Below are 27,696 nucleotides of genomic sequence, written 5' to 3'. Positions count from 1 at the left end.
CGCCTCAAACTGTTTGCAGCGCGACAATGATAATCATTGAATGTAAATAAAATAAAATAGAAATCTCGACGTCCTGCCCTACTGCCTTAAGCCAGGTTATTATCGGGAATTTCAGCATGGAGAAAAAATGTATAGATTTAGCTGTTATGGAGAGAATGTTACGCTTTTACACACGTTTTCTAACATTATTCTAACACGAGAAAAATGGCCCGTTGAGGAAGGATACACCGGGCGCTAGGTTGATAGTGCTGTCTCTTTTCTCTAAACTAAAACCAACCCACCCCCCCCCACACACACACACCACCCCCACCCCCACCCCCCACCCACCCCCACCCCCACCCCCCAAAAAAACATGTCTACCGTCCCATTCAGCGAAATATAATTATATACTTTTTCCAGTGTCCGCCCCCTCACCGAAAATTCTACCCCCGCCCCCGAAAATTTCAAGTACCCCACCCCTCTCCGGGGAGGAAAAAGTCTGAAAGAAACACTGGTGTCGCGCTTAGCCACTACGCGAAGAATTGCATTAAAGAAATTGCGAGAAAACCACTTTTTAGATTAGACACATTAATTAGGCGGTAATTTTATTATAGAGTATCGATGAAGAAATTTCTTTTGAGTTGGGGAGGGGGAGGGGCTCAGACGTTCTTACGCGGGGGGTGGGGCTTCGCCCCTACCCGAAGAATTGTATGCAAGAAACTCTTCACGCAAACCACTTAGATTAGACAACATTTCCTCTTTATTCAATATTTACGCCAGAATCAATGACGTCATTATATTACTGTGAGATTATTTTCAACTCTATGCTAAATGTGTCGACGTCATACTTCGTTTTTCGAATTACTATGCATGTTTTTAAATTGCTTGTCTTTTCTCTAGAGCGTTCTTGTCAGACAGATAGATAGATAGATAGATAGATAGATAGATAGATAGATAGATAGATAGATAGATAGATAGATAGATAGATAGATAGATAGATAGATAGATAGATAGATAGATAGATAGATAGATAGATAGATAGATAGATAGATAGATAGATAGATAGACAGACAGCGAAACTATTATTATAGATACAGTGAAGTTAAAGTCAGGGTGACTTGTGAGACCACATGTGACTAATTTAGTCATGGCTGACCACGCCTTGAGGCTCGTGGTTGCCGTGATACAGTGGTTATTAGTCTAAAAATAATTGACTAAACTCACAACTGTCTACATATTCAGTGCCGTCCCAATAAACTCCTTCTGCACACTATAAAAGGATTTCATAAAACCGTTTTATAAAAAATATAGTATTAATTACTGCAAAATATATGAAGTCTAAAAAAATCTAAAAGAATGGTCGACTATGTGAACTTCCTGTAGCGTACAAAACAGTGATGACAGGAAAGAGTTGGCCTAGTGTAGATAATGTTCGAAGGGGAATACCCGCGATAACCGAAAATAACGAAAACCAGAAACCTGGCAGTATATCATTCTACACATGTGTGTGGCTGCAACTTCACACGTATTTGTGTAACTACATCATCACAGAGATAGATGTGTGTGGCTATATCACCACACAGATAGAAGTGTATGGCTACATCATCACACAGATAGAAGTGTGTGGCCACATCATCACACAGATAGAAATGTGTGGCTACATCATCACACAGATAAATGTGTGTGGCTACATCATCACACAGATAATTGTATGTGGCTACATCATCACACAGATAGAAGTGTGTGGCTACATCATCACACAGATAATTGTATGTGGCTACATCATCACACAGATAAATGTGTGTGGCTACATCATCACACAGATAATTGTATGTGGCTACATCATCACACAGATAGAAGTGTGTGGCTACATCATCACACAGATAATTGTATGTGGCTACATCATCACACAGATAGAAGTGTGTGGCCACATCATCACACAGATAGAAATGTGTGGCTACATCATCACACAGATAAATGTGTTTGCCTGAAACAACTGAACCTACATATAACAGTCTGCATGTTGGTCTTCCTATGCTGATGACACGGTGGAGATTTGAAACTGCCTCCCTATGAAAGTTAGCAATTAGGACCTATGTGTTTTGATACTTTAAACATGACACGATGAAGGTTTGAAACTGTCTCCCTAGGAAAGTTAGCAATTAGGGCCTATGTGTTTTGATACTTTAAACATGACACGATGAAGGTTTGAAACTGCCTCCCTAGGAAAGTTAGCAATTAGGGCCTATGTGTTTTGATACTTCAAACATGACACGATGAAGGTTTGAAACTGCCTCCCTAGGAAAGTTAGCAATAAGGGCCTATGTGTTTTGATACTTTAAACATGACACGATGAAGGTTTGAAACTGCCTCCCTAGGAAAGTTAGCAATTAGGGCCTATGTGTTTTGATACTTTAAACATAACACGGTGTAGGTTTGAAACTGCCTCTCTATGAAAGTTAGCAATTAGGGCTTATGTGTTTAGATACTTTAAACATTTGACCCAGCCCACCCCCCCCCCCCCCGCCCTGTAACTGATGCTGGGGGTGGCGGGTAGAGACGAGCTTATCAAGCTCAGCTAATGATGCCTAGGGGATTAGTTTTCTATAATTAAAATCTCCCGACCGCGCCGTAAAAAGCAACCTGACCTTTTCTCATAATTATTAAAGGATAAACAAAAAATTGAAAATATTTTGAAGAGTTCTATTAATTTTTTTTCCTTATAAACAATTTTTATACGCAAAAAAAAAAATTCTCAAGAGAAGTTGGGGTGAATTTTTCCACAGATCAATATTTACCTGTAAGATGCCATTAATAAAGTAAGACTTTCGATTAATTATTTTTTGTCTATGTTGATAAAGAGAACTCCCTAGAGTTGGGCTATCATGTGGGAGCTTTGTTCTACTAGTCGGCCGGGTAGTGCACACACAAACAGACAGACACACACATAGACAGACAGAGAGAAAAAAATTAATTGAAAATGTCTGGTCGCGCTGAACTTGAGGGTACTCAAACTACAATTATTTGGCTCATGGCACAATTATCGCATGTCTTGTAGTTTCACCTGGCTACTTAGACAGATAATGTGCATGTTTAAATTGTATGTGAACTAAGAATAGTAATGCCATGGCTAGTCCACGTAGGTAAACTCGAGGGACTACTTAGTTCTATTTAATTGTGACCCAGCTGCAACTCCATAGACACTTATGATGACGTCTTATTATCATACAAATACAACTCATCGCATAGACTTGTAACTACTAGAGCCATCATGCCATAAACAGGGCCATCATGCCATAAACAGGGCCATCATGCCATAAACAGGGCCACCTAGACATAAACCTGCCCAGCATGTCACAGAGTTTAGGTTATTTGGACTTATTACTCCACGTTTGCTAGTTAGCCACAGGTCATCGATAAAGAGGAGTCGTTACTTAGTCACATATATCTGGGGATAGTTACTTAGTCACATACATCTAGGGATAGTTACTTAGTCACATATGTCTAGGGATAGTTACTTAGTCACAATTATATAATGATAGTTACTTAGTCACAAATATCTGCTGATAGTTACTTAGTCACATGTGTGTTACTGAGGAGTCTTTAGTCATAACTAATATCTAGGGATAGTTACTTAGTCACAGATGTGTGTTAGTGAAAAGTCTTTAGTCCTAACGATTTGAGCTTAGCCCCTCACTGTACAGAACGTTGAGCACTACAGCCTCACAGTTCCTTACCCGGCCTGACCAGCCTAACCTAGCGCCGACTGAAGCAAACACTTTTCTACAAATTAAATCAATGCACACACTCATTCCTTTCACCAACAGAAGAAAAAACGTCAAGGATTTTCTTTGATGAATGCTCGTGGTCTCCGGGTACGGCAAGCGTAAGGGAAAAGTTGGTACAGTTGCTGAATGGCATGGCAACAATTCGCATTACTTCCCTTGATGCTAGTACACCGACTCACCTAGAGTTATCCCGCATTGATTATCGATTGTCCATGTTAATTTCATCCCCGGGAGTGTTCATTTCACCAAGATGTTTAAATAAGCAGACACTATTGGCGGATTTTAATCAGTACTTTTTACCCGGGATAATTGATAAAATAAATAGACCTAGCCTTTGCATACTTATGTCGTTGTACAAACATCTGCAAACAAACCCACGGATGAATGTGATCTCTCCCAGCGTATTACTACAGCCCGAGTCTCTCAGAGTAGAATGGAGTCAACCGGAAGTGAGCCAGTGTTCCGTGAAAGTTATTTAAAAAATTAAGAAAATGCTCATAACCCCGGACTAATGCTTTGCTATTTTTAACGCTGTTTTGTAATATAGTAGCGCGCTAATTTTTTTTCTCAGTATTGCGTCGGTTCGTTTTTAATAAAGTCACGCGACACTGAAGGGTTGAGACATTGCGATGGTTTAAAATGAAGGTTATTAGTTTAACGAAAACTTAACCTAACTTCCATCATCATCCTCAACCTTGCCTTAACTAAATCCATCCTTCACCTTAAGAGTAGCGTGATTTCCTAAAATGATGGCTATTTTGTTTATATTATGTCAACACCAATATTATACACCATTGCTCTACAACTTGGTTTCCCATTCATTCACCAATATTATAGTTTGCCCATTCATTCACCAGAATGAATACTTTACCCATTAATTCACCAACATTATACACAATTACTTTGTAACTTGTTTGCCCATTTATTCACCAATATTATAGTTTACCCATACATTCATCAATACTATACGACATTTCTGTGTTACTTGTTTGCCCATTTATTCAACAATATTATAGTTTACCCATACATTCACCAATACTATACGACATTTCTGTGTAACTTGTTTGCCCATTTATTCACCAATATTATAGTTTACCCATACATTCACCAATACTATACAAGATTGCTAGGTGAGCTGAATGCCCATTCATTCAATAGTACTATACAACATTGCTGTGTAACTTGTTTGCCCATTCATTGATTCATTTATTAACAGTGCAAGGTCTGCTCAAGTTAAATGCGAGTTACCTCGCCTGGGTTTATAGTTGGGAGTTCTCTCCCTTGCCCCACCCCGATCTGTATTTTACTTTATCTGGAGTCCATGTTGTCTGAATGTCAACAATTGTGATCGTGCATAATGAGATAATGTGTGCGTGAGTGTCTGTTATTGACTGACTCAGCTGTCGGGTTTGGGGGAGGGGTGGGAGAGGTCAAGCAGAGATGGCGGTAGTGGGATAAACTGAACCGTGAATGTGAGTGGCCGCCACAGCAATCTATCTGCTCATCAAGTCTCTCCAACTTTTTAACCTCTGTTTAGACTCGAGGTCATTCAATGATGGAAGTTTTTTTTAAACGTAGACTGGGGGTTCTCTGTTCAAAGTCCGATTGTAGCTATTGGAATAGAGCAAAGATTGCAAGACATACATACATACATACATACACACACACATAAATAAATAAATTATATATATATATATATATATATATATATATATATATATATATATATATATATATATATATATATATATATTTATTTATTTATTTATTTATTTATTTATCAGGGGCGTAGCGAAGGGGGGGGGGGGGGGGGCAGGGGGGGGGGGTATATATGTCCCCGGGCGCCGATCTTAGGGGGCGCCAAAATGGGTTGTAAAAACAAATTAATGTCATTTTAGCTGCATTTTTGCATTATAAATAGTTTGAGCGGGGGGGGGGGGATGCAAATCGAAAGCTTGAGGGGGGTGCAAATTGAAAATTTGCTCCCGAGGGGGCGCCAAATTGAAAGTTTGTCCCCGAGCGCCGGAAAGGGTCGCTACGCCTCTGATATATATATATATATATATATATATATATATATATATATATATATATATATATGTATATATATATATATGTATATATATATATATATATATATATGTATATATATATATATGTATATATATGTATATATATATATATATGTATATATATATATATATATATATATATATATATATATATATGTATATATATATATATATGTATATATATATATATATATGTATATATATATATATATATATATATATATATATATATATATATATATATATATATATATATATATATATGTATAGTTTATCCCCTGAAGAATCCGCTAACCGTCTTGCGAGATAGCTGAATTAGCCGCGTGTTATCGAGTCAGCAGCTGGTGACAAGCCAATTAACCCGCACACTTTATCTCCAATTAACCCGCACACTTTATCCCCGACCCTGCCACGTTTTTTTTCTCTGCGATATTCACGATCTTCCAACATTTATTTGAAGAAAAGCTCTCCCACCCCCTCCCCCCTGACATTTAGTAAAGACCTATTGTCTTGGCGTGATTTCTGCCAAGACGTGTTAAAAGCCATCGCCGTGTGGCTGATAGATCTGATGGAGGCATGAGGCTGTCCCGTTAAATGTCAGAGGTGCCGTGTGGTGGCCAAGTTGAGCTTTGTTTAAAAAAAAAAGTTTAAACCAAGTAACCCTTTGATTCTTTAAGTGTATTTTGATTGCCCACCGGATGTGTTTTTTTTAAAACTAGTAGTTTACAGAAGAAAAAAAAAATCTTGGCTTACCATTGATCCTCTTCTCTCTCTCTCCCCCCTCTCTCTCTCCCCCCCCCCCCCCCACCTTATCAGCATTGATCCGTCTTGGTTTCTACCCTTGTGGTTTACATGCAGCTTAGAAACAGGCAGGCCTGGGATAGCCGGTGGCCGTAACACAGCCTGCTCGTGAGACATGCATCATTTATTGACTTTAAAGTGGCACGCGAGCTACACTATTGAGAAGTCATAAGGCCCTTTCTGGCTAGTTGATGTTTACCGTGGTCAGAATTATATCGGTATCGGTGTGGACATTACTTGCCTACATCTATGCCTGTCTTTATATATATATATATATATATATATATATATATATATATATATATATATATATATATATATATATATATATATATATATATATATATATATATAGTGGTTCTTTACGTTGACTTGTTCAAAGGGGAAAAAACGAATTCAATGGGTTGGATTTTCCCCGCATCCGAACTTATTTTTTAACATGCAGAAAGATGATTTGTAGCTTTATGAAAGAATCCTTGCACAGAGCAATCGAAAATGTCTGTCTTGGCGTCCTTTGGCTAGAGAGGAACAATAGAGCATCCCCCTAATTGATTGGGGCGAGAAATGTTCAATGGATCGATGTGACGGGGTTCATGGCGCGTGGAAGCTCATCTGAATATGCTAATGTCCCGGCTCCATGCCACGTGTACAATTGGTCATTAGAGTGGGACCGGATTGTCCGATTGTTTACAGTTGGGTTAATGGGGAAGTTGTGCAGTGGCTGGGCTGACATTTGACCCCCTGATGAGCAGTTGAATGTGTTTGACAGCTGGATGAGTTTGCCGAGCTCTTGGCTCCAGTGGAGCAAGCCATATCGTCAAGTGTTTGCTTTGGTCCACGATATATTTGTCTGCCCGGCACCGCGGCGCGCTGATGCTCTAACCTTTGCAAGTGTTGAGTAATGCTCATTGCTGGCTTATCAACACAAACCTCATCAACTCATTTGCACTATGTTTTTTTTTGTACTTCCATCGTTTCTTTTACCAATTTTTAAGGAAGGAAATAAAACAGTTTTGTCCTGTATTTTTTTTGTAAAGTATTTATTTTTGTATACTTTATGTCTATAAATTGTGTTTATATAATATTTTAAAAAGCCTTGCGCTTTGTGGTGTAACAATGATACAAAAACAGAGTCTTGTTTTACTCTTTAACCAAAGTGACCCCGATCAACGCAAACAGAGCATTTAAAACATAATTTCCCGCCCCCTTGCTGTATTTAAACACTATTCTTCTAGCTATCATCTCACTTCCTCCTTTCCATTAATTATCTCCGCCTCCTCCCCCCCACCCCAAGCCTTAGCTACCCGCTTCTTCTTGCTCCCTCCTACCTTTTTTGTCCCTTCCTTCATTCCCACTCTCTTCACCTCAACTGCCCCCTCCCCTCTTATAACAGATGTCACTCCCCACACTACCTCCATCTTTCGTCACCCCCACTCCCCCACCTATCGCTATGCTAACATCACCACCTCCCATTGGTTTCTCCCAGTTTACCCACCACAGGTTAGCGCCTTTGTTCCCCTACTATGTTTTAACATCTTTTGTTTTACTTCCGATTCATTTGGGACGCGGCAATCAACAAAACAAATAATGATTAGCGGATGGTGGCGTTCGACTTTTGACGGTGCTTGCCTGCGTAATTGGCACCATATTTCTATGGTAGGCCCGTGCTTTGTTTGCCCTACCAGCGCAATTATCGCGTCTTTATGCAGCGCCACTTCTCGTACAAACGGTGTCACATTCTGCGTTGTGCTGACCCACTACGGTACAGGCTCTGACACAGTACGGTACAGGCTGTCCTAGTGCTCACTGTACAGATATGGGCTGTCCTAGTGCTCACTGTACTGATATGGGCTGTGCTAGTGCTCACTGTACAGATATGGGCTGTCCTAGTGCTCAGATATGGGCTGTCCTAGTGCTCACTGTACAGATATGGGCTGTCCTAGTGCTCACTGTACTGATATGGGCTGTCATAGTGCTCACTGTACAGATATGGGCTGTCCTAGTGCTCAGATATGGGCTGTCCTAGTGCTCAGATATGGGCTGTCCTAGTGCTCACTGTACAGATATGGGCTGTCCTAGTGCTCACTGTACTGATATGGGCTGTGCTAGTGCTCACTGTACAGATATGGGCTGTCCTAGTGCTCAGATATGGGCTGTCCTAGTGCTCACTGTACAGATATGGGCTGTCCTAGTGCTCACTGTACAGATATGGGCTGTCCTAGTGCTCAGATATGGGCTGTCCTAGTGCTCACTGTACTGATATGGGCTGTCGTAGTGCTCACTGTACAGATATGGGCTGTCCTAGTGCTCAGATATGGGCTGTACTAGTGCTCACTGTACAGATATGGGCTGTCCTAGTGCTCAGATATGGGCTGTCCTAGTGCTCACTGTACTGATATGGGCTGTCCTAGTGCTCACTGTACTGATATGGGCTGTCCTAGTGCTCACTGTACAGATATGGGCTGTCCTAGTGCTCACTGTACTGATATGGGCTGTCCTAATGCTTACTGTACTGAAATGGGCTGTCCTAGTGCTCACTGTACAGATATGGGCTGTCCTAGTGCTCACTGTACTGATATGGGCTGTCCTAGTGCTCACTGTACAGATATGGGCTGTCCTAGTGCTCACTGTACTGATATGGGCTGTGCTAGTGCTCACTGTACTGATATGGGCTGTCCTATTTCTCACTGTACATATAATGGCTGTCCTAGTGCTCACTGTACTAATATGGGCTGTCCTATTTCTCACTGTACTGATATGGGCTGTCCTAGTGCTCACTGTACTGATATGGGCTGTCCTATTTCTCACTGTACATATATGGGCTGTCCTAGTGCTCACTGTACTAATATGGGCTGTCCTAGTGCTCACTGTACTGATATGGGCTGTCCTAGTGCTCACTGTACTGGTATGGGCTGTCCTAGTGCTCACTACTGATATGGGCTGTCCTAGTGCTCACTACTGATATGGGCTGTCCTAGTGCTCACTGTACTGATATGGGCTGTCCTAGTGCTCACTACTGATATGGGCTGTCCTAGTGCTCACTGTACAGATATGGGCTGTCATAGTGCACACTGTACTGATATAGTTGTATACAAAAAAATCCTCCAACATGCTGTTGCTAATGAGTGGTGCAGAAATGAGAATCAGCATAACATTTAGCCACAGTGACAATATAGTATGGTGTTTTAGTGATACTCTTATTGTCCACTAAATAACCCAGCTGAAACACTGTACAAGCCCACAGTATTGGGTTGCAGTGCTAAAGCAGGGGCAGGAAATTTCTGGGTATTGATCCAGATGTTTGAACAGAGAGGTGCCATTTGATTGTTTGCCACAGGAAATATTTGCCTGATAGGTCTCTGACACTGAGCAGAAACCCAATTACCCAGCTCACATCCAATAAGAAAAATAGACTGGCTCAAATGTAAGAATGCTTTTGGCTGGACTGGGGTGGGCTATGGAGGGTGGGGCAGGGGTCTTCATTCAGCAATTTGGATTCTACTTGTTGTAATTGTAAAGATGTTTGAAACGTATTCCATTTTATTACAAAAAACAAATCTCTTGAGACTTTTTCAATAATTTTAACTAAAGATCTAGACAGTCTGAGAGACTTCCATTGAGAACCTCTGATCTAACTAAATACTAGTCTAAAACTTATTTTACCAAAGCTTTTGATGTAACAAGAGACTCCCATTGAGAACCTCTGATCTAACTAAATACTAGTCTAAAACTTATTTTACCAAAGCTTTTGATGTAACAAGAGACTCCCATTGAGAACCCCTGATCTAACCAGTCTAAAACTTATTTTACCAAAGCTTTTGATGTAACAAGAGACCCCCATTGAGAACCTCTGATCTAACTAACTACTAGTCTAAAACTTATTTTACCAAAGCTTTTGATGTAACAAGAGACCCCCATTGAGAACCTCTGATCTAACTAAATACTAGTCTAAAACTTATTTTACCAAAGCTTTTGATGTAACAAGAGACCCCCATTGAGAACCTCTGATCTAACCAGTCTAAAACTTATTTTACCAAAGCTTTTGATGTAACAAGAGACTCCCATTGAGAACCTCTGATCTAACTAACTACTAGTCTAAAACTTATTTTACCAAAGCTTTTGATGTAACAAGAGCCTCCCATTGAGAACCTCTGATCTAACTAACTACCAGTCTAAAACTTATTTTACCAAAGCTTTTGATGTAACAAGAGACTCCCATTGAGAACCCCTGATCTAACCAGTCTAAAACTTATTTTACCAAAGCTTTTGATGTAACAAGAGACTCCCATTGAGAACCCCTGATCTAACTAAATACTAGTCTAAAACTTATTTTACCAAAGCTTTTGATGTAACAAGAGACCCCCATTGAGAACCTCTGATCTAACCAGTCTAAAACTTATTTTACCAAAGCTTTTGATGTAACAAGAGACCCCCATTGAGAACCTCTGATCTAACCAGTCAAAAACTTATTTTACCAAAGCTTTTGATGTAACAAGAGACTCCCATTGAGAACCTCTGATCTAACCAGTCAAAAACTTATTTTACCAAAGCTTTTGATGTAACAAGAGACTCCCATTGAGAACCTCTGATCTAACTAACTACTAGTCTAAAACTTATTTTACCAAAGCTTTTGATGTAACAAGAGACTCCCATTGAGAACCTCTGATCTAACTAACTACTAGTCTAAAACTTATTTTACCAAAGCTTTTGATGTAACAAGAGACTCCCATTGAGAACCTCTGATCTAACTAACTACTAGTCTAAAACTTATTTTACCAAAGCTTTTGATGTAACAAGAGACCCCCATTGAGAACCTCTGATCTAACCAGTCTAAAACTTATTTTACCATTGCTTTTGATGTAACAAGAGACTCCCGTTGAGAACCTCTGATCTAACTAACTACCAGTCTAAAACTTATTTTACCAAAGCTTTTGATGTAGCAAGAGACCCCCATTGAGAACCTCTGATCATGCTATTGCCAAGAGTCTAAAATTGATTTTAGCCAATGCTTTTGATGTGGCAAATATAAAATGGTATAAAATATGACCAGAAAACCATGTCAGCTGAGCCAATAGAAGAGTTTGATAAATGTTCCCATCACCAATTTCAATATTTTAGATTTGGTAATGGACATGAATAATCCCTTCAGGCCTGCTCACATGGTGTGAGCTGTGGTCTATCCTGATGTATATTGGACCACATCATTGGCACCACTGAGTATAAGTAATGTTTTTAGTGGGTTTGAGGGAACCAAGCAAGATGAGAATAAGTTGCTGAACTTGATATAAATCATGTTTGAAACAAATGTTGTAACATACATTCCATTAAGAAATATCTAATCTTGGCACCTGTCCCTTTGCTTTGTTTGAATCACTTGAAAAAATATATAGACTGCTTTAGTACTGAAATATTACTCAATTTCTATAGTGAGCAATTACCTTAGCTCTTACTTACTTCATTCATCCAAAGGAGTATTAACCTCTCTTCATGTGGTCCATGTAAGTTGAGTTAACTTTAATGTCATTCATCCAAGGGTTTGGGAAGGCATCCAGTGAACTGCAAAAAGTGCCATCCTTCTATCAGAACATTACATTGTATCTTTTTAATTGTAGTTTATTTCAACAATAAAAATGTGAATATTTTTCTATTTTTTAAATGTGTAACACAGAATAAATTGACTGTGAGCTTAAATGTTTTAACAATTAGCTTATTGTAATGGCAGTATCTCTTATTTACATCTTTCGATTGTATACTAATTAATGACAAAAAAATCATTTCTGTAAACATTTTCTTTATCTTTTCTAGTAGTAGGCATCAGCTTTCTAGCTTTCTAGTTTACAAATATTCTTTTAGACTCCACATTTAAAATGTAAAGTGATCATAGCAATGACCTTGTAGACAACATATCTAACATATTTTATGATGAATGTACTCAAAGAGTCCTAGTGCTGTTACTGAGCTGTGACCTTTGTTTGTCTCCTACAGAACAAATGGACCGCATTGAGGAGGGCATGGACCAGATCAACCAGGACATGAGGGATGCAGAGAAAAATCTCGAAGGTCTAGAGAAATGTTGCGGTCTATGTGTGCTGCCGTGGAAAAGGTTTGTCTCTGGTGTTGTGTACCTACAGCAGCTTGTTGTTGTGTAACTACAACAGCTTGTTGTCTACCTACAACAGCCTGTTGTTGTGTACCTACAACAGCTTGTTGTGTACCTACAACAGCTTGTTGTGTACCTACAACAGCTAGTTGTTGTCTACCTACAACAGCTTGTTGTCTACCTATAACAGCTTGTTGTGTACCTACAACAGCCTGTTTTTGTGTAACTACAACAGCTTGTTGTCTACCTACAACAGCCTGTTGTTGTGTACCTACAACAGCCTGTTGTTGTGTACCTACAACAGCCTGTTGTTGTGTACCTACAACAGCCTGTTGTTGTGTACCTACAACAGCCTGTTGTTGTGTACCTACAACAGCCTGTTGTTGTGTACCTACAACAGCTTGTTGCTGTGTACCTACAACAGCTTGTTGTTGTGTACCTACAACAGCTTGTTGTTGTGTACCTACAACAGCTTGTTGTGTACCTACAACAGCTTGTTGTGTACCTACAACAGCTTGTTGTGTACCTACAACAGCTTGTTGTGTACCTACAACAGCTTGTTGTGTACCTACAACAGCTTGTTGTGTACCTACAACAGCTTGTTGTTGTGTACCTACAACAGCTTGTTGTTGTGTACCTACAACAGCTTGTTGTTGTGTACCTACAACAGCTTGTTGTTGTGTACCTACAACAGCTTGTTGTGTACCTACAACAGCTTGTTGTGTACCTACAACAGCTTGTTGTGTACCTACAACAGCTTGTTGTTGTGTACCTACAACAGCTTGTTGTTGTGTACCTACAACAGCTTGTTGTTGTCTACTACAACAGCCTGTTGTTGTCTACTGCAGCAGCTTGTTGTGTACCTGCTGTAGTAGCTGTCATTACTGCAACAGCTCGCTGACAGAAACTCGCTCCATAAATATTGATAGACACAGAGTGATAGACACTGATGAATGTTAAGTAAAACTCAACTTAAGGCCTACATAACACATTTGCCTATATGATAAATTCTTACCATCCTGAGGGGAAAAAAATTTATTATACAATTTTCATTTTATAAACATTAGAGCTAAAGCTCTCAGAATATTATAATACAAATTTAAATGCTTTATTTTTTAAACAAGCATTGAAATGGATACATTTTAAAATAGTTTATGTTGTTTGAAGCCAGAATGTGATGTATTGACAGGTCCAAGAACTTTGAGAAAGGATCTGACTACAACAAAACGTGGAAGGCCTCAGAGGATGGTAAAGTCAACACAAATGGTCCCAGGGTAATGGTGGATCAAGGCAATGGCTCCGGCCCCACTGGAGGATATATAACAAGGTTAGGATTAGGGTCTATGGTTTAGGGCCTAAGGGGAATATATATACAGGTTAGGGTTGGAATAGGTTCAAGTTCCGATGGAGGTCATTGAATATGGTTAGGATTAAAGTCAATAGTTCATGTCCAGTGAGAGTTTATATTAACAAGGTTAGGGTTAGGGATATGGATCAGGTTCCACTGGATGACATACAACTAGGTTAGGGTTAGGGATATGGCTCATGTTTTACTGGATGCAATACAACTAGGCTAGGGTTAGGGATATGGCTAAGGTTCTACTGGATGCCATACAACAAGGTTAGGGTTAGGGATATGGCTAAGGTTCTACTGGATGTCATACAACAAGGTTAGGGTTAGGGATATGGATCAGGTTCTACTGGATGTCATACAACAAGGTTAGGGTTAGGGATATGGTTAAGGTTCTACTGGATGTCATACAACAAGGTTAGGGTTAGGGATATGGCTGAGGTTCTACTGGATGCCATACAACAAGGTTAGGGTTAGGGATATGGTTAAGGTTCTACTGGATGACATACAACAAGGTTAGGGTTAGGGATATGGATCAGGTTCTACTGGATGTTATTGTAACACTCTTTTTGTTTTTGCTACAACTAGATGTTATTGTGAGTTCTTCTATCTTCAAAGACAGACTATAAACCTCTGGTTCATTTCATAACTTTATTTACAATAGCAAATCCACAAAGAAAACAGTTCATTCAGTAATCAAAAAGCATGCGAAATACAGTGATTGATCGTTCACTTCCAATGGCCAGGTATTCAACTATCACACACGTTTCACTCCAAATACAATTCACCAAATACAGTTTGTTTCAATCATATAACCAGGTTAGGGTCAAATGCTCAGAACCCACTGTGGTATTTATAACAAGATTAAAACATGAACCTCTTACTTTAGCTGATAGGTTTTTAAATATTTTATTATTTACTCACTTCATTCCCTAGGGTGTAGTTTTAAACAATGGACCCTAGGTGGAGTAGATGGGTCATTTTTTTCACTCAGCTCTTGTACTTGGTATTTGATGGAGAAACAAAAATGGTGCTAATGTTAAATGTAGGTTTTAAAACCTTGTTGTAGTGGACAGCAGAATGTCATATGTATGTGTTCTATGTAGGTTTCTAAAACTGGTTGTAGTGGACAGCAGAATGTCATATGTATGTGTCCTATGTAGGTTTCTAAACCTGGTTGTAGTGGACAGCAGAATGTCATACGTATGTAGGTTTCTAAACCTGGTTGTAATAGATAGCATAATGTCCTCTATGTAGGTTTCTAAACCTGGTTGTAATGGACAGGCAGCACCTGTAATTTGACTGACACCATTAGAGCTAACTATAAATAATGTGCTGGACTGATGGATGAAGTCACTGTCTGTTTTCCCCAGCTCAAGTTCTGAATGTTGACTTCACACTAGTTATATTATTCATGTTACATTTTTTAATATTTTTTAATTCTACTATTTCTCTGATGACGTATAATATGTGGCAGAATTTCTCAAAGCTGAATTAAAATAGGGTAATCTGTAAATATTAAAAGTTACATCAATGACTGAATTTTACTATCTTCTAAAATGTAAGCTTAGAAATCATGAATTTTTAATAGTCAGAAAGTGAGGGAAGTAAACACATACATATTTTATCCTACATGCTTACAAAATAGTACTCACACGTATTTTATAACATCTTTACATCACTCATTAAAAAAAGCAAGGTTAAGGGCGAGCTGTATGTGGCCTTGCTTTAAAGTAAATGTAACCCAAGTACTTGTCTTCCCCATTTTTCTGTTTTCCCACATGGGGTAGTCGAATCAAAAAATAAACCAATAGCATGAATAATGTACATTGTTACTGCAATTATTTGTTTGACATGTAAACGTGGCATGAGATTATAGATATGATGCTACAAAAGTCAACAGAAAGTTTTTAGGGTCAGGTAACCTGGCATAGTGTACTGGAATTGATAGATTTTGTACTACTACATGCATGTTGTGCTGGTCCCAAGAAGTACAACCTAAGTAAGTCATTTAGATCCAGTGCCTAACCTCCTGAGAGCAAACATTAGGGGGTTTGGGGAGCCCTAGAGAATAGAACAAATATTTGGCAACTCAACTGAATAATACATATTTAAACATTGCCGTATTGCTAATAATAGGCTATTAAAGTATATTCTCTTTTGGCAGCAGAAACTGGAACTATTTCATTTCTCTTATGTTTTAATAGCTACAAGTCATGAATATTGATGCTTTCTTTTATCCTTTCTCTATAAGTAATTGTATTTAGACGAGCTAATTAATTGAATGGTTAATGAGTGAGTTTATTGTATTAGGTCTCTGTTTAGTCCTAGATGTGGGAAGCTCTGGATAAGCTTTTCATCTTGAGTAAGCTCATTTACTGTTGACTTGGTAGTTATCATACCTGAAAGTGTTGCAGGGAGGGAGGTGTATTTTGTAGGGGTAGATGTTTCATGCTAGGGTTGACAAGTTATTTAATCCTTTGTGTTGAAATGGGCTGAAAGTGGACAAGTTTTCATTAAAACACATTGTCTTAGAACACTGGTCTCCCTATGTGCTACTGTGGTAAAGATGTCAAAAGTTTTTAGAGTTGTTAAGATAAGCTTTGGTTTAGAAAACAACATAGTGTTACTTTTATCTGTCAAAACATGACACTATCATCAGACTAACTTGTCTTGTCAGACACTGACATCAACCTACCTGTCTTGTCAAACACTGACATCAACCTACCTGTCTTGTCACACAGGGACACAAACCTACCTGTCTTGTCAAACACTGACATCAACCTACCTGTCTTGTCAAACACTGACATCAACCTACCTGTCTTGTCAGACATTGATATACACCTGTCTGTCACAAATATACACAAATCTGTTATGTCAGATGCTGATATAAACCTACCTGTCTTGTCAAACACTGACACATAAATGTACCTGTCTGGTTCCAGGATAACAAATGACGCCAGAGAAGATGAGATGGAGCAGAACATCAGTGAGGTGTCTGGGATGGTCAGTAATCTACGTAACATGGCTGTTGACATGGGCAATGAGATTGAGTCCCAGAATCGACAGCTGGATCGCATCAACCAGAAAGTGAGACTCCTCCTTTATTTTTGTGTCTCATCCAAAACTAATTTGTGTTATCTCCCCAGCAGGTCAGGACCTGGGAAATCAAAAAATTTAATCTTGAGACAGCCCCACAAGATAGCATCTCTTGATTGAGTTTTATTTTTAAACAAAAGGTTGCTAATAATAAACTCTTAATTTTTTTTTTTTGTCAAAGCTCTTCCAAAAAGCAGTAAACATAAAAAAAATCTAGTCGACTTTACTTTTTAGCAACAATTTGCATTTTCATGAACTGGTTGGTTGTGGGCAACATTTCCCAACACAGCCAGCATAAAAACAAGTGTGTGTAAACAATAACTTTGTGGTTGCTTGCTGTCCTCTCAGCATTGTCTCACTAATGTATGGCAATCAACTGGAGCTCATGAAGCTGTTGCAAATAACAACTCGTACTATTTTTAAAGGATTCTCTGTGGACATTTTTAATCCATTTTTAAATTGCAAGTATTAACATCTCATTAAAATTTCAATTGTCCCACAAGAATTTGCGAATTGAGACAGAAAAAAACAATTATGCATTTAAGAATTCAGATTTAAACATGATTAAAACAGTTTGGCTTACAATTTAGTTTACTAGCATATTATCAGGCCTTTGGCAGCAAATGAAGGGAAGTAATTGAGGCATGAACTCCAGTTAGGTTGCTGGTGGTCTCCATAAATACCACAAATACCATTGTACTGCTTGACCTGAGATGACACACAGCTTATGTACCTCCCTTAACTCATTAACCTTGTGTGACATGTGCTCTCTCTCATCTGCTTTCATGACAGTCCACATCATGGCTTATTACTTACATGATACAGGGCCTAAAACAGCTACCATACGTCACAATCATGAGGACATTAAATAAAAAATATCTGCATTTCATGAAAATATTTTTAAACTATAGATGTTGAATTAAACTGAGAAGATTTGTAAGAAATACTCAAAAATGTTTTTCTTAAATACTATTGCAAATTAAATCATATAAATTCTTACATTTGTAAGTGAAATGTCTAAAAATCAGCTTAATTTTTTTTAATACAAACTTGTGAGTTCGTATTTCTTTTTGTTTAGTGTTTGAACTTTAAGTTTTATATATATTTGACAAATTACATTTTAGTTAAATATTAAGGACTGATCATGCTTTGATAAGAAACTAGATGAACATGCTTGCTTTAAGTTATGACATGCTGTTACTAATGCCCCTAACCAAACTTTTCCCCACCACCCCACGTGTGTTTCAGGGCATGTCCAATGAAGTTCGCATCACTGCTGCCAACCAGAGGGCAACCAAACTTCTTAAGGAGGCTTAAGATTATCTGCCACTGCCCTATACAAAAGTCTATTAGAATTTACTTTCAGTTCTGCAATGCCAAATAGCTTGTAAATGGTTGCTCTGCTTCTGACATTTTGAGTTGGAAATTTTAAATTTTTTGACCAACAACTGTACAATGTGAAAAGTTTTTAGTATTACTGAATGATAGAATGGCATCCAGTTTTAGTAGGGATCAGCTCCTCTTGTGTAACATTTAAGTCTTGTAAATTTTGTTCAAGTCAATTCATATTTGGTACTGTGTATAGTGGGAGATAGATTTTGTGATTCTTTTCCATGAGGATTATGCTTAGGTCTGAGTTATCAACTCTTGAGTCACAGTCCATCAAAGGAAACTTTCTTTTCAACTTAAGTGTTGTGTTTACATTTCAGTGTCTCCTGTAGCATGTTTTTTCACTGCATAGCTTTTGATTTCGTCCTTATATTTTGTAGATTTAAGTTAGCTAGAGTTATCTTATTTTCCTTGAGAATTTTGTTTTCTTATTTATCTTTATTTCCATTTTTTCAGTTCCTAGGCTGTCTTTATTCATCCTTGAAATGATTGCAACAATTCTCTCATGAATAAAAAAATTAAAAATTAAGCGCTTTGACATTTTATCAAATAAATTATTTCCAATGAGTTTTAAATTCTGGTCAGTTATTTTGGGAGTGTGGGTCAAATTTTAAAATTCTGGCCAGTTTTTGAAATTCTCCATTCCCTTTAAAGGCAACTAAGTACATACCTCTGTCTATTTTTAGTTTGCCAGTTTATAAAGCTTCCTTAAGTTTTGGTCACTGATTTTTGCCTACAGTGGATATGCCCAGTATGTTGTCAACATCTTGATCCAGTCCATGTTTTCATTTTACTATGAATAATTTACATTTTTTTCAGAACTAGGTGCAGTCATGAGCTTAACTTGTTCACACTCACTTAACTAATTACCCTCTATTTCTGTTTGTAATGTTTAGTATTAAAAAGATTTGATTCTCTAGATCGTTTTAAACATTAAGAAAAATAATTTTTAAAAGATTTTCAGAATTAATATTAACAATTTGAAAAATGTATTTACATATGAATGCTCATAATTGTAATTATGGTAAAGGTCAAGCTAGTGGTTAATTTCAGGGCAAATTCATAATTATTCATACTAATCAAGAGGCACTTGTCTCAAAAAAGATTGTTTTAATTGATAGTTACACAATGAATTAAACGGGTAGGTGTTAACATTACCTTGACTTTATCTCACAGAGACTAATTTTGTATACTCATGTCTAGTTTGAATGCACAGAGTGGATAAAACATTGTCAGTTTTTCAGACAAGACTGTTTAACATCTGTTTAGATCTTTTCTTAATTCTCTCTACTGTGTACGAAGTTTACCTCAAAAATTATTTTAAGGTCATCATTCTGCAGTGCATAGAATTTTAGTCATTTGCTGACTCCATAGTATATTATAGCACAGTATTTGGTTTCATTTCTAAGCTTCTTTTTCCCCCAATAGTTATTTAATTTGTAGCTAATATTTTCTAATGTGTATGTCTGTGTTTTTATATTCTGCAAAACATTTCTCAGGTCACTTAAAATTGCAATACTATAATAAATTCAATTATTATGAAACCTTTATTAATAAACAACCTACACCTTCTTATAATTAACTTGGGACAACATTGACTGTTGCCACTTACTAGCAGGGGTGGACTGGCCTGCCGATCTACCTGGAAAAATCCTGGTGGGCCCCCAGAAAAAAAACTTGGTGGAAGTAATAGTCCTATTAGTGTTTTGATTTCAAAAAAATAAGATTTTGGTATTTCTCCATTTTACCATTTCCGTTCCTTATACTTATACCAAGATGTAAAAGTTAATTTGATGGGAATAAATTCTAGGGATTAGCGGCCCTTTTAAAATTTCACAGACCTCATGGACATAGCCATTCCACCCCTGCTTGCCAGGTTTGTAGCAAACTGACCCTAATTCTAATGCTATGCTATGTGCTTGCATTATTGACTGCATGCAAGAATAAAAACACACACATATGCTATATATATTTGGTAGTCACTGAACAAAAACAATAGATTGTGGTTAAGGATAATTATTGCACACTTACTTAAGTATTTATTTTGTAATGTGTTAATCACACAGTTGTCACTGGGAGATAAAATTATTGATGATTTAATATGATTGTTTCTATCACTACTTTTAAACTAATAAAATCTGTTCATTTTAAATTAATTCATTTATGTTTCACATAAACCATATACATTTTACTAATCCATTTGAAGACAATTTTAATTGCATATTATTAATCATACTTTAATGAATATAAACTGATTACTTATCAAGTTTTTTAAATTGGCTTGCAGTGTTTTCTTCCAGTATTTAGCATCTGTCTTGTGGCATTCATTTGTCTTGCTCTCTTTCACCCCTTCTGTCTAAACCTTTTAGATTGTTTTATTTCATCTTGTGTTGATTTATATTTTTTTGTTTACTCATATTAATGTTTTCTTTTTTTTTCCCCTTTTTTTCCCGTTAATTTGTTGCGGCTGACCAGGGTGGGTCCTTGAACGTTCGTGTAGATGAGGCAAACAAACGAGCCAATAAGATCCTACGGAATCAGTGATTGACCAGTGGATAACTCACTGGATAGAATGGTGTGGATATGATACAATAAGACTGAATGCATTTGTTATGTAAGTAAGGATTGCTGATGAATGTGGATGAAAACTCCAGTCAGAAATTGTTCAAAGTATTATTTTTGTTCTAAAAAAAAATAATGTTCTGTTTTTATTATGAAAGTTTATGGTACGTACTACTTAAACAAAAACACTATGAAAATCATCCACTATTGTTAGAATAGGCCCTTGTGAAGCAGTGTTTGTAAAAATGTTTAATTTAATGTAATTTTGTAGATAATGCTAGTTTTTTGTTCTTTATAAAAAATTAAATGTTTTATTTTAACATGTTATTTGAATAGCATTAATAGCAATATTCAAAATAATAATTGGGTTACATTTATTGTTAAATAATTAAAAACAATTTTTTGCTGTAGGAATAAAACTAAAAATAGTTTTGTACTGTGGAAAAAAATGACATTGCCATGCGAAAATACTGCTATGAAATTTAAAATGACTTTCATTCCTTTCATCACATTTCTCCCAGTGATATTCAATGTTTGCAGGGATACTAACTTGTGATAAAATGTTGGGATGATACAGCAAACTTTTCTCTTATTCACTAGACTATTTTGATAAATTATAAATGAGCTTGCAATTAATTTATTGAGTTTTATTTTGTTGACTATCATTGCTGTATCATATATATATGGTATGTAGAAAAGATTTGTGGCTTGAATTTATTTTTCGTTGCGCTCATTTAAAAATACCTTTTTTTTTTGTTTTCTTTAGGGGCATCTGAATATTTATTCTTATTATCAAATGTTGTCTAATGGTTAATGGTTTTTGTCTTAGTGGTATACACACTTATTATGTTGTTTTATTTTGGGCTTTGGTTAAAGGAAACTTTAATGATATTTTAAAAAAGGGGCAAAGACCCAAGAGAACTAAGTAAAAAAATTTCTTGTGATATTGTTTATTTCTTGATACTGTTACTTTACTGTTTGATTAGCTATTTTAATATCATAGCTGTTCACCAGATGGCAAGTTCATTAACCTTATATTGACCAATATTACTTTATAATTGGAAATGGCACCTTCCTTGCCCTAAAGCAAATCTGCATAAGTTCAAGATAGCCTAATGTTTCAATACTTTATCTGTAATTTATAACTGTTAATGTGTTAATTTGGTTTTTGATTATTCTTTTGCTGCTTACTTTCATTTGAGTTAAACAGATAATGCATTTTATCAGCTTGCACAGGTCTAGATTTTATAAATATATATTTGCACTAGACGTTCAAATTTATTCAATCCTTTTAGTAAAGTATACAGCATTGTATTTAGATAAACATATTCTAAAAGGTGTTTACAATGATCCCAAGGCAACATTCCCTAATTTAGTAGTTAGTACATAGGCTATACATCTCACATAAAAACAAAAAGAAGAGTTCTGCTGTTATAAAACCTACATAAATGTTTAACCCAAACTAATTTATTAATCTGCATGATTTGCTGTTGTTTTCATCTAAAAGCTTGTTAAAAACAAATTGGGTTGTTTAAATTTTTTATCATTTTATTAAAATGTAAACATTATGCTTCCAAGATTCACTCATAGTTGTTGTTTTTCTGTATTCTAGCCCACTGTGTAGGATCAATATGTGTGGATTTATGTAATTAAATATTGATTTTAAATGTTGGGGAAACACATTACTCAGTTCAACTAGAATATTGAAGAATTCATGTAAAAAGTCACAGTAAACAGATGTATTTTGTAAATCTTTTAAAAAATTATCTTGTGAAATATTTTTTATTAAATGTAAAACAAAAACAATAAACATATTAGTTAACAAGAGCTAATTAAAGCAACATTGATTGTTTTAATTTTTATAAATTAATATTTTTTTTAACTGCCCTTCTGTTATCTTGTTATGGGCATTTTGTTCTTTTTATGTTAAATATTCATAGATGTATAATTAATTTTTTTTACCTATGATAATTTAAGTTTTGAAATGTAAGGGTTAAATTAAAAATTGGTTATCACTTGTTTAAACTTTTCCAAGGTCTCAATAAAAAACATTGCTCAAGAGGAAACCATTATGAATTTTTTTACTGTCAGCCCCTTTTTTTTTATTTGAAGAGAAATTATAAGAATCCAGTACAGTGAAGGATATTTAAAAAAAAAAAACACAACTTTTTGTTTATATAACCTAGTGTATAATCTTTACTTTATATGTTTTTAATTCATTTGAACACAAAATATTTATGTGCAATTCAGAGCAAAAAAAAAGTTAGCTCTTTTTTTTTCTCCTAGTGAAATATTTGCTGCTATACCCATGTTTAAATACCTTTCCTACTCATTTCAGCCAGTAATTTTGTCAAGGAAAGAGACTACAAAATTTAAATAAAATATGCTTACTTTGCTGCCAATACTGCAGTTGAAAACAACCGTCTGGAACTTAATCCTTTATGTGCTAAATTATTACCAAATTGAAATGCCACATCATCAACAAACTTTAGAAATTTTTAGTTTTTAAAATAAATTAAAGTGTTTGCATTATGTCACTTTCTTTTCAGAATTCTGGTGGATGTGTAATTTGTATGTTATATGTATGCACATAAATAATCTTTAAAAATATGTATATACATATTCACTGCTCATTAACCTCAAATATTTGCTGAATTTATTACCTGTATAGCTGTTCATTCTATCAGATGCACGAACATAAACAGCTATTTTAAAAAACGTATATCTACGTGGCAACATTCTCTTTCCAATCAACTACGAATTGCTTCTCCCATTTAAGACAAACATGTGCAGGTCATGCTGCTACATTCCAAACAATGAAAATAAGATTGTGTTGTACTAATCAACAAGATTGTGTTGGGCCCATCCAACAAGATTGTGTTGGACCCATCCAACAAGATTGTGTTGGACCCATCCAACAAGATTGTGTTGGACCCATTCAACAAGATTGTGTTGGACCCATCCAGCAAGATTGTGTTGGACCCATCCAACAAGATTTTGTTGGACCCATCCAACAAGATTGTGTTGGACCCATTCAACAAGATTGTGTTGGACCCTTCCAACAAGATTGTGTTGGACCCATCCAACAAGATTGTGTTGGACCCTTCCAACAAGATTGTGTTGGACCCATCCAACAAGATTGTGTTGGACCCATCCAGCAAGATTGTGTTGGACACATCCAACAAGATTGTGTTGGACACATCCAACAAAATTGTGTTGGATCCATCCAACAAACTCTGGCTGTTTGTTCTTCCTCTGGTTCACCTTTCCTCCTGGTGCAGCTCATTCATTACAAAGAAAAAAACATTTTCTATTCTACTAATTCTAGATGTTGCTGTTTGTTTAACATATCTTTCTTCAAAACCGTAGGATTGAGTTTGCCATCTGTGGTCACTTTCAAATGTGCTCTGTTTTGATCTGATACACCCCTAGTGAGTCATCTGACTTGTATGGTCAGTTTTCATCTGCTGCATATGTGGCCAGATTTTCAACCTGCTGTGTATGTGGTCAGTTTTGACCTGTGGTGACCTATTAGCAAACATGATGTTGGAAATAGTGGTTTGTCAGACAGGTGTGTTTATTTTGTAAAGATTGTGTTGCTCTGCCTGTACATAGTCAGTGTTAGCTTTCCTTCAACTAGAAGTTTGATCTGATGAAAGCACAGTGGAATACATTCAATCAAGTAGCCGTGAAATCCTGTCAGACGTCCTCAGTATCTTGTTGTATATCATTGAACAATGTAAAGCTTTACTGAAGTGATGTGTGTATTACAATATCACTCAACTGTAGAGAAAATTGTGTGTATTCCATTCTAAAATTTCATTAACCCTATATTGCATACTGTAGCCATATGGCAACGTACCATTTTGAACAACCACAAATGTTTAATTTTACACATACACATTAACTATAGTGTTTCATCCCTTTATTATAATCTCCCTTACAAAATAAATGCGAACTCTTTTTAGCAGAAACATTTTTGTTCCATTTCCGATTTCATTTTCGTGAGAATGTGGGCCAGCTGATCACCATGAAGGTTGGTATTTTTTTATAATTTTTTTTTTCATAAAATACTTCTTACTTCACTATAAAAAAAATATAATGATAATTCAAAACTATTCTAAATTGTGTATATTCTATCATATGTATCATGTAATATGATTTACATACTTATTTAGATCGAAAATGGTTTGTTGCCATATGGCATCATATTGCAACAGAGGTTACTTTCAGGCTCTGTAGCCAAATGGCAACAATAAATCTATTTTTTGTTTTTCAAAATTTTTTCAATGTATTTAGTTATATTCAAAGAAGATAATAATGCTCCTATTACCAATTACTTCCTAAGTTCTTTTGTTGAGAGGATGTCACAGAAAGAAAATTTATTTACTAAACTTATCCGCCTACTAATAATAGGCCTATTTACTAGGATTAGTATAACAGAGTATAACTACTAAAAAGATCTAACTATTTTAGCACACATATCACTATAAAAATATATATATAAACTGTTATTGGCAAATGCAATATATTGTTTAGTCAAGAACATTACTAATTTAGAATAGAAGTAGTATTACTTATATAAACTTTACAATATTTTGACTATTGGCTAATAAAATTTATAATATAATCCTAGCTTATATGATTTAGTTTTTAATTTTTTAATTATTTTTTCAGAAGCTGCTAGTTACTGATACAAATGAATTCTAGAGAATTTTATTAGAGTAACATGAAAAGAAAGTTAGAAGCATCACCAAACAGATGACCAGGAAACACTTCAGATACATTTCCCATTTCAAAATCATGACGGTTAGTTACAAATAGATTTAGGAGCTCTGTAATCATAAAACAATGTTTACAAGATAGTAATCAATGACACTATCTATTGATAATGTATTAATTGATTGGGCACACTGCATGTCAGGATATCTAGCCTGAATTACCAATATAATTAATTATACCTTAGGGTTTATTTAGCACAGAAATGTTATTGACGACACGAGCATATTTGTTTGACTAATTATTGTTAGAAATGTTAACCTTTTCTTATAGGGAAACAAATATTTGTGTACTATTGACACAGTAAGTTTTATTCCAGTAGCCTACAGTTAAATGGTGGGTAACTTGATATTTTTATTTGTTATTCAGGTGAAGAAATATGAAACACGGCAAGAGTTCTCTCAGAAGAAACAGATTATGCCACCCCAGAAATAAAGTGTCTGACACCACACCATTGTAGGACCAAGAAATAAAATCTACAAGTTGTGGACAATTATGAGTATATAAAAGATACTAATATAATAATATAATTGGCTCTCTTGTTGTAAAGTGATAGTTGTATGGGAATTGTGTAAATAATTAAATTTTGAAATTCAGTTTTGTAAAAAAAAAATTTAAATAGTGCTAGGAACATTTTTGTTAGCCATCATAATATATGTTAGTGTTGTAAATATTACAGCAGCTAGAATACATGGTTATTATCTGGTAGATATTTTAGTAATCACAATAATGTAAGGGGGTAAAAAGTGTATTGTACCATGCAGTGCGGCTAAAAGAACAACTATCACTGGATAATTTATGTGCTTGTATAATTTTTTTTTTATAAATCTCTTAGCTACAAGAAACTTACTACAACAAGCAAGTTCAAGAAATACACACCTGTGCCAATCCCATTAGGAAAACTGCTATAGCAACTTATTTTAGCTACAGTATTCTCATGTGATAAAAAATAAAGATATGTTATACTAAGTTACTCATAATACTTTCCAAATTTACCTAAACAGATAAATAATGGTACTTATTGTGTTAGGTCCAAAATAAGGGTTAGGATTATAATGCAATGAAATAATGTGATCATTGATTTCAATACCAAGCATCCAACACAAGTTTTGGAAGTTTATCTCTTTCTTATGAGTTTCATATATAAATAAATACATTTTTATGTGTTTTAGTAGTATGTGAAAATTACCAATATGTGTTGAAATACATATATTATTGATATGTTTAATAAATCTCTAGTTTGTTTTGCCCTAGAGCTTGTTTGTCTTTGTTTATACTAAAATTTGTTAGTTTGTTGCCATTTGGCAACTACTGAAATTTTTACCCTTATACGCACCATGTTGCCGCGTGGCAACATACCTACAAAAGCAATATCCCATAATTTTTTTTACAAATCATCCATATAGCAGTGATCTATGATCTACCCATAACATAAACACAGCATAGAAAAATTTTTCCATGTTCAAATAAAAAAGCGTGCAATATAGGGTTAAAAGTTTTATTTAATATTACTTGGAAAGTTGAGGAAAATGTTTTAGTGACAATTTGTTTAGATGAACAGTTTTGCAACAATCTGTTTAAATAAACACTTTGAGACTGTGGTTAAAAGATGTATTGTTTTTGTGCATTATACGACAGTTGATGGCTAAACCACTATTTATATGTTAAGCTTCCAGAACATACAAATTTTTTAAAACTTTCCAAACACCTGATGCACCTGGGGAAGTGAGTTTGGCATTTTATACATCTATATTGTATGTTAATTTTCTTAAAATT

The 27,696-nt window shown here is 35.8% G+C and overlaps 1 protein-coding gene and 1 long non-coding RNA gene across 8 annotated transcripts in view; both read left to right on the top strand.

Annotated features, from left to right (window-relative positions):
• The window catches only part of LOC131940790 (synaptosomal-associated protein 25), a 71,928-nt gene extending 48,935 nt beyond the window's left edge, over positions 1-22,993 (top strand). For 4 of the 7 annotated variants that reach the window (XM_059299605.1, XM_059299603.1, XM_059299607.1 and 1 more), the window contains exons 5-8: positions 12,626-12,743; positions 13,930-14,067; positions 17,037-17,181; positions 21,055-22,993. In XM_059299605.1, coding sequence (XP_059155588.1) covers positions 12,626-12,743; positions 13,930-14,067; positions 17,037-17,181; positions 21,055-21,123 — 470 coding nt within the window. In that variant the 3' untranslated portion in view covers positions 21,124-22,993. The other 3 variants (XM_059299608.1, XM_059299609.1, XM_059299604.1) reach the window with 2 other exon arrangements.
• A 2,035-nt stretch (positions 22,994-25,028) lies between these two features.
• LOC131940793 (uncharacterized) lies at positions 25,029-27,173 on the top strand. The gene is made up of 3 exons (XR_009386579.1): positions 25,029-25,177; positions 25,819-25,950; positions 26,290-27,173. It is a non-coding gene; the product is annotated as an uncharacterized LOC131940793 (long non-coding RNA).
• The last annotated feature ends 523 nt before the right edge of the window (positions 27,174-27,696 follow it).

Source organism: Physella acuta, unplaced genomic scaffold, assembly GCF_028476545.2.
Source record: "Physella acuta isolate Inbredline_101_S28 unplaced genomic scaffold, ASM2847654v3 ptg000331l, whole genome shotgun sequence".
Taxonomy (NCBI): Eukaryota; Metazoa; Mollusca; class Gastropoda; family Physidae; genus Physella; species Physella acuta.
Note: the sequence above shows the minus strand (reverse complement) of the source record. Positions and strands in the feature narration are given on the sequence as shown.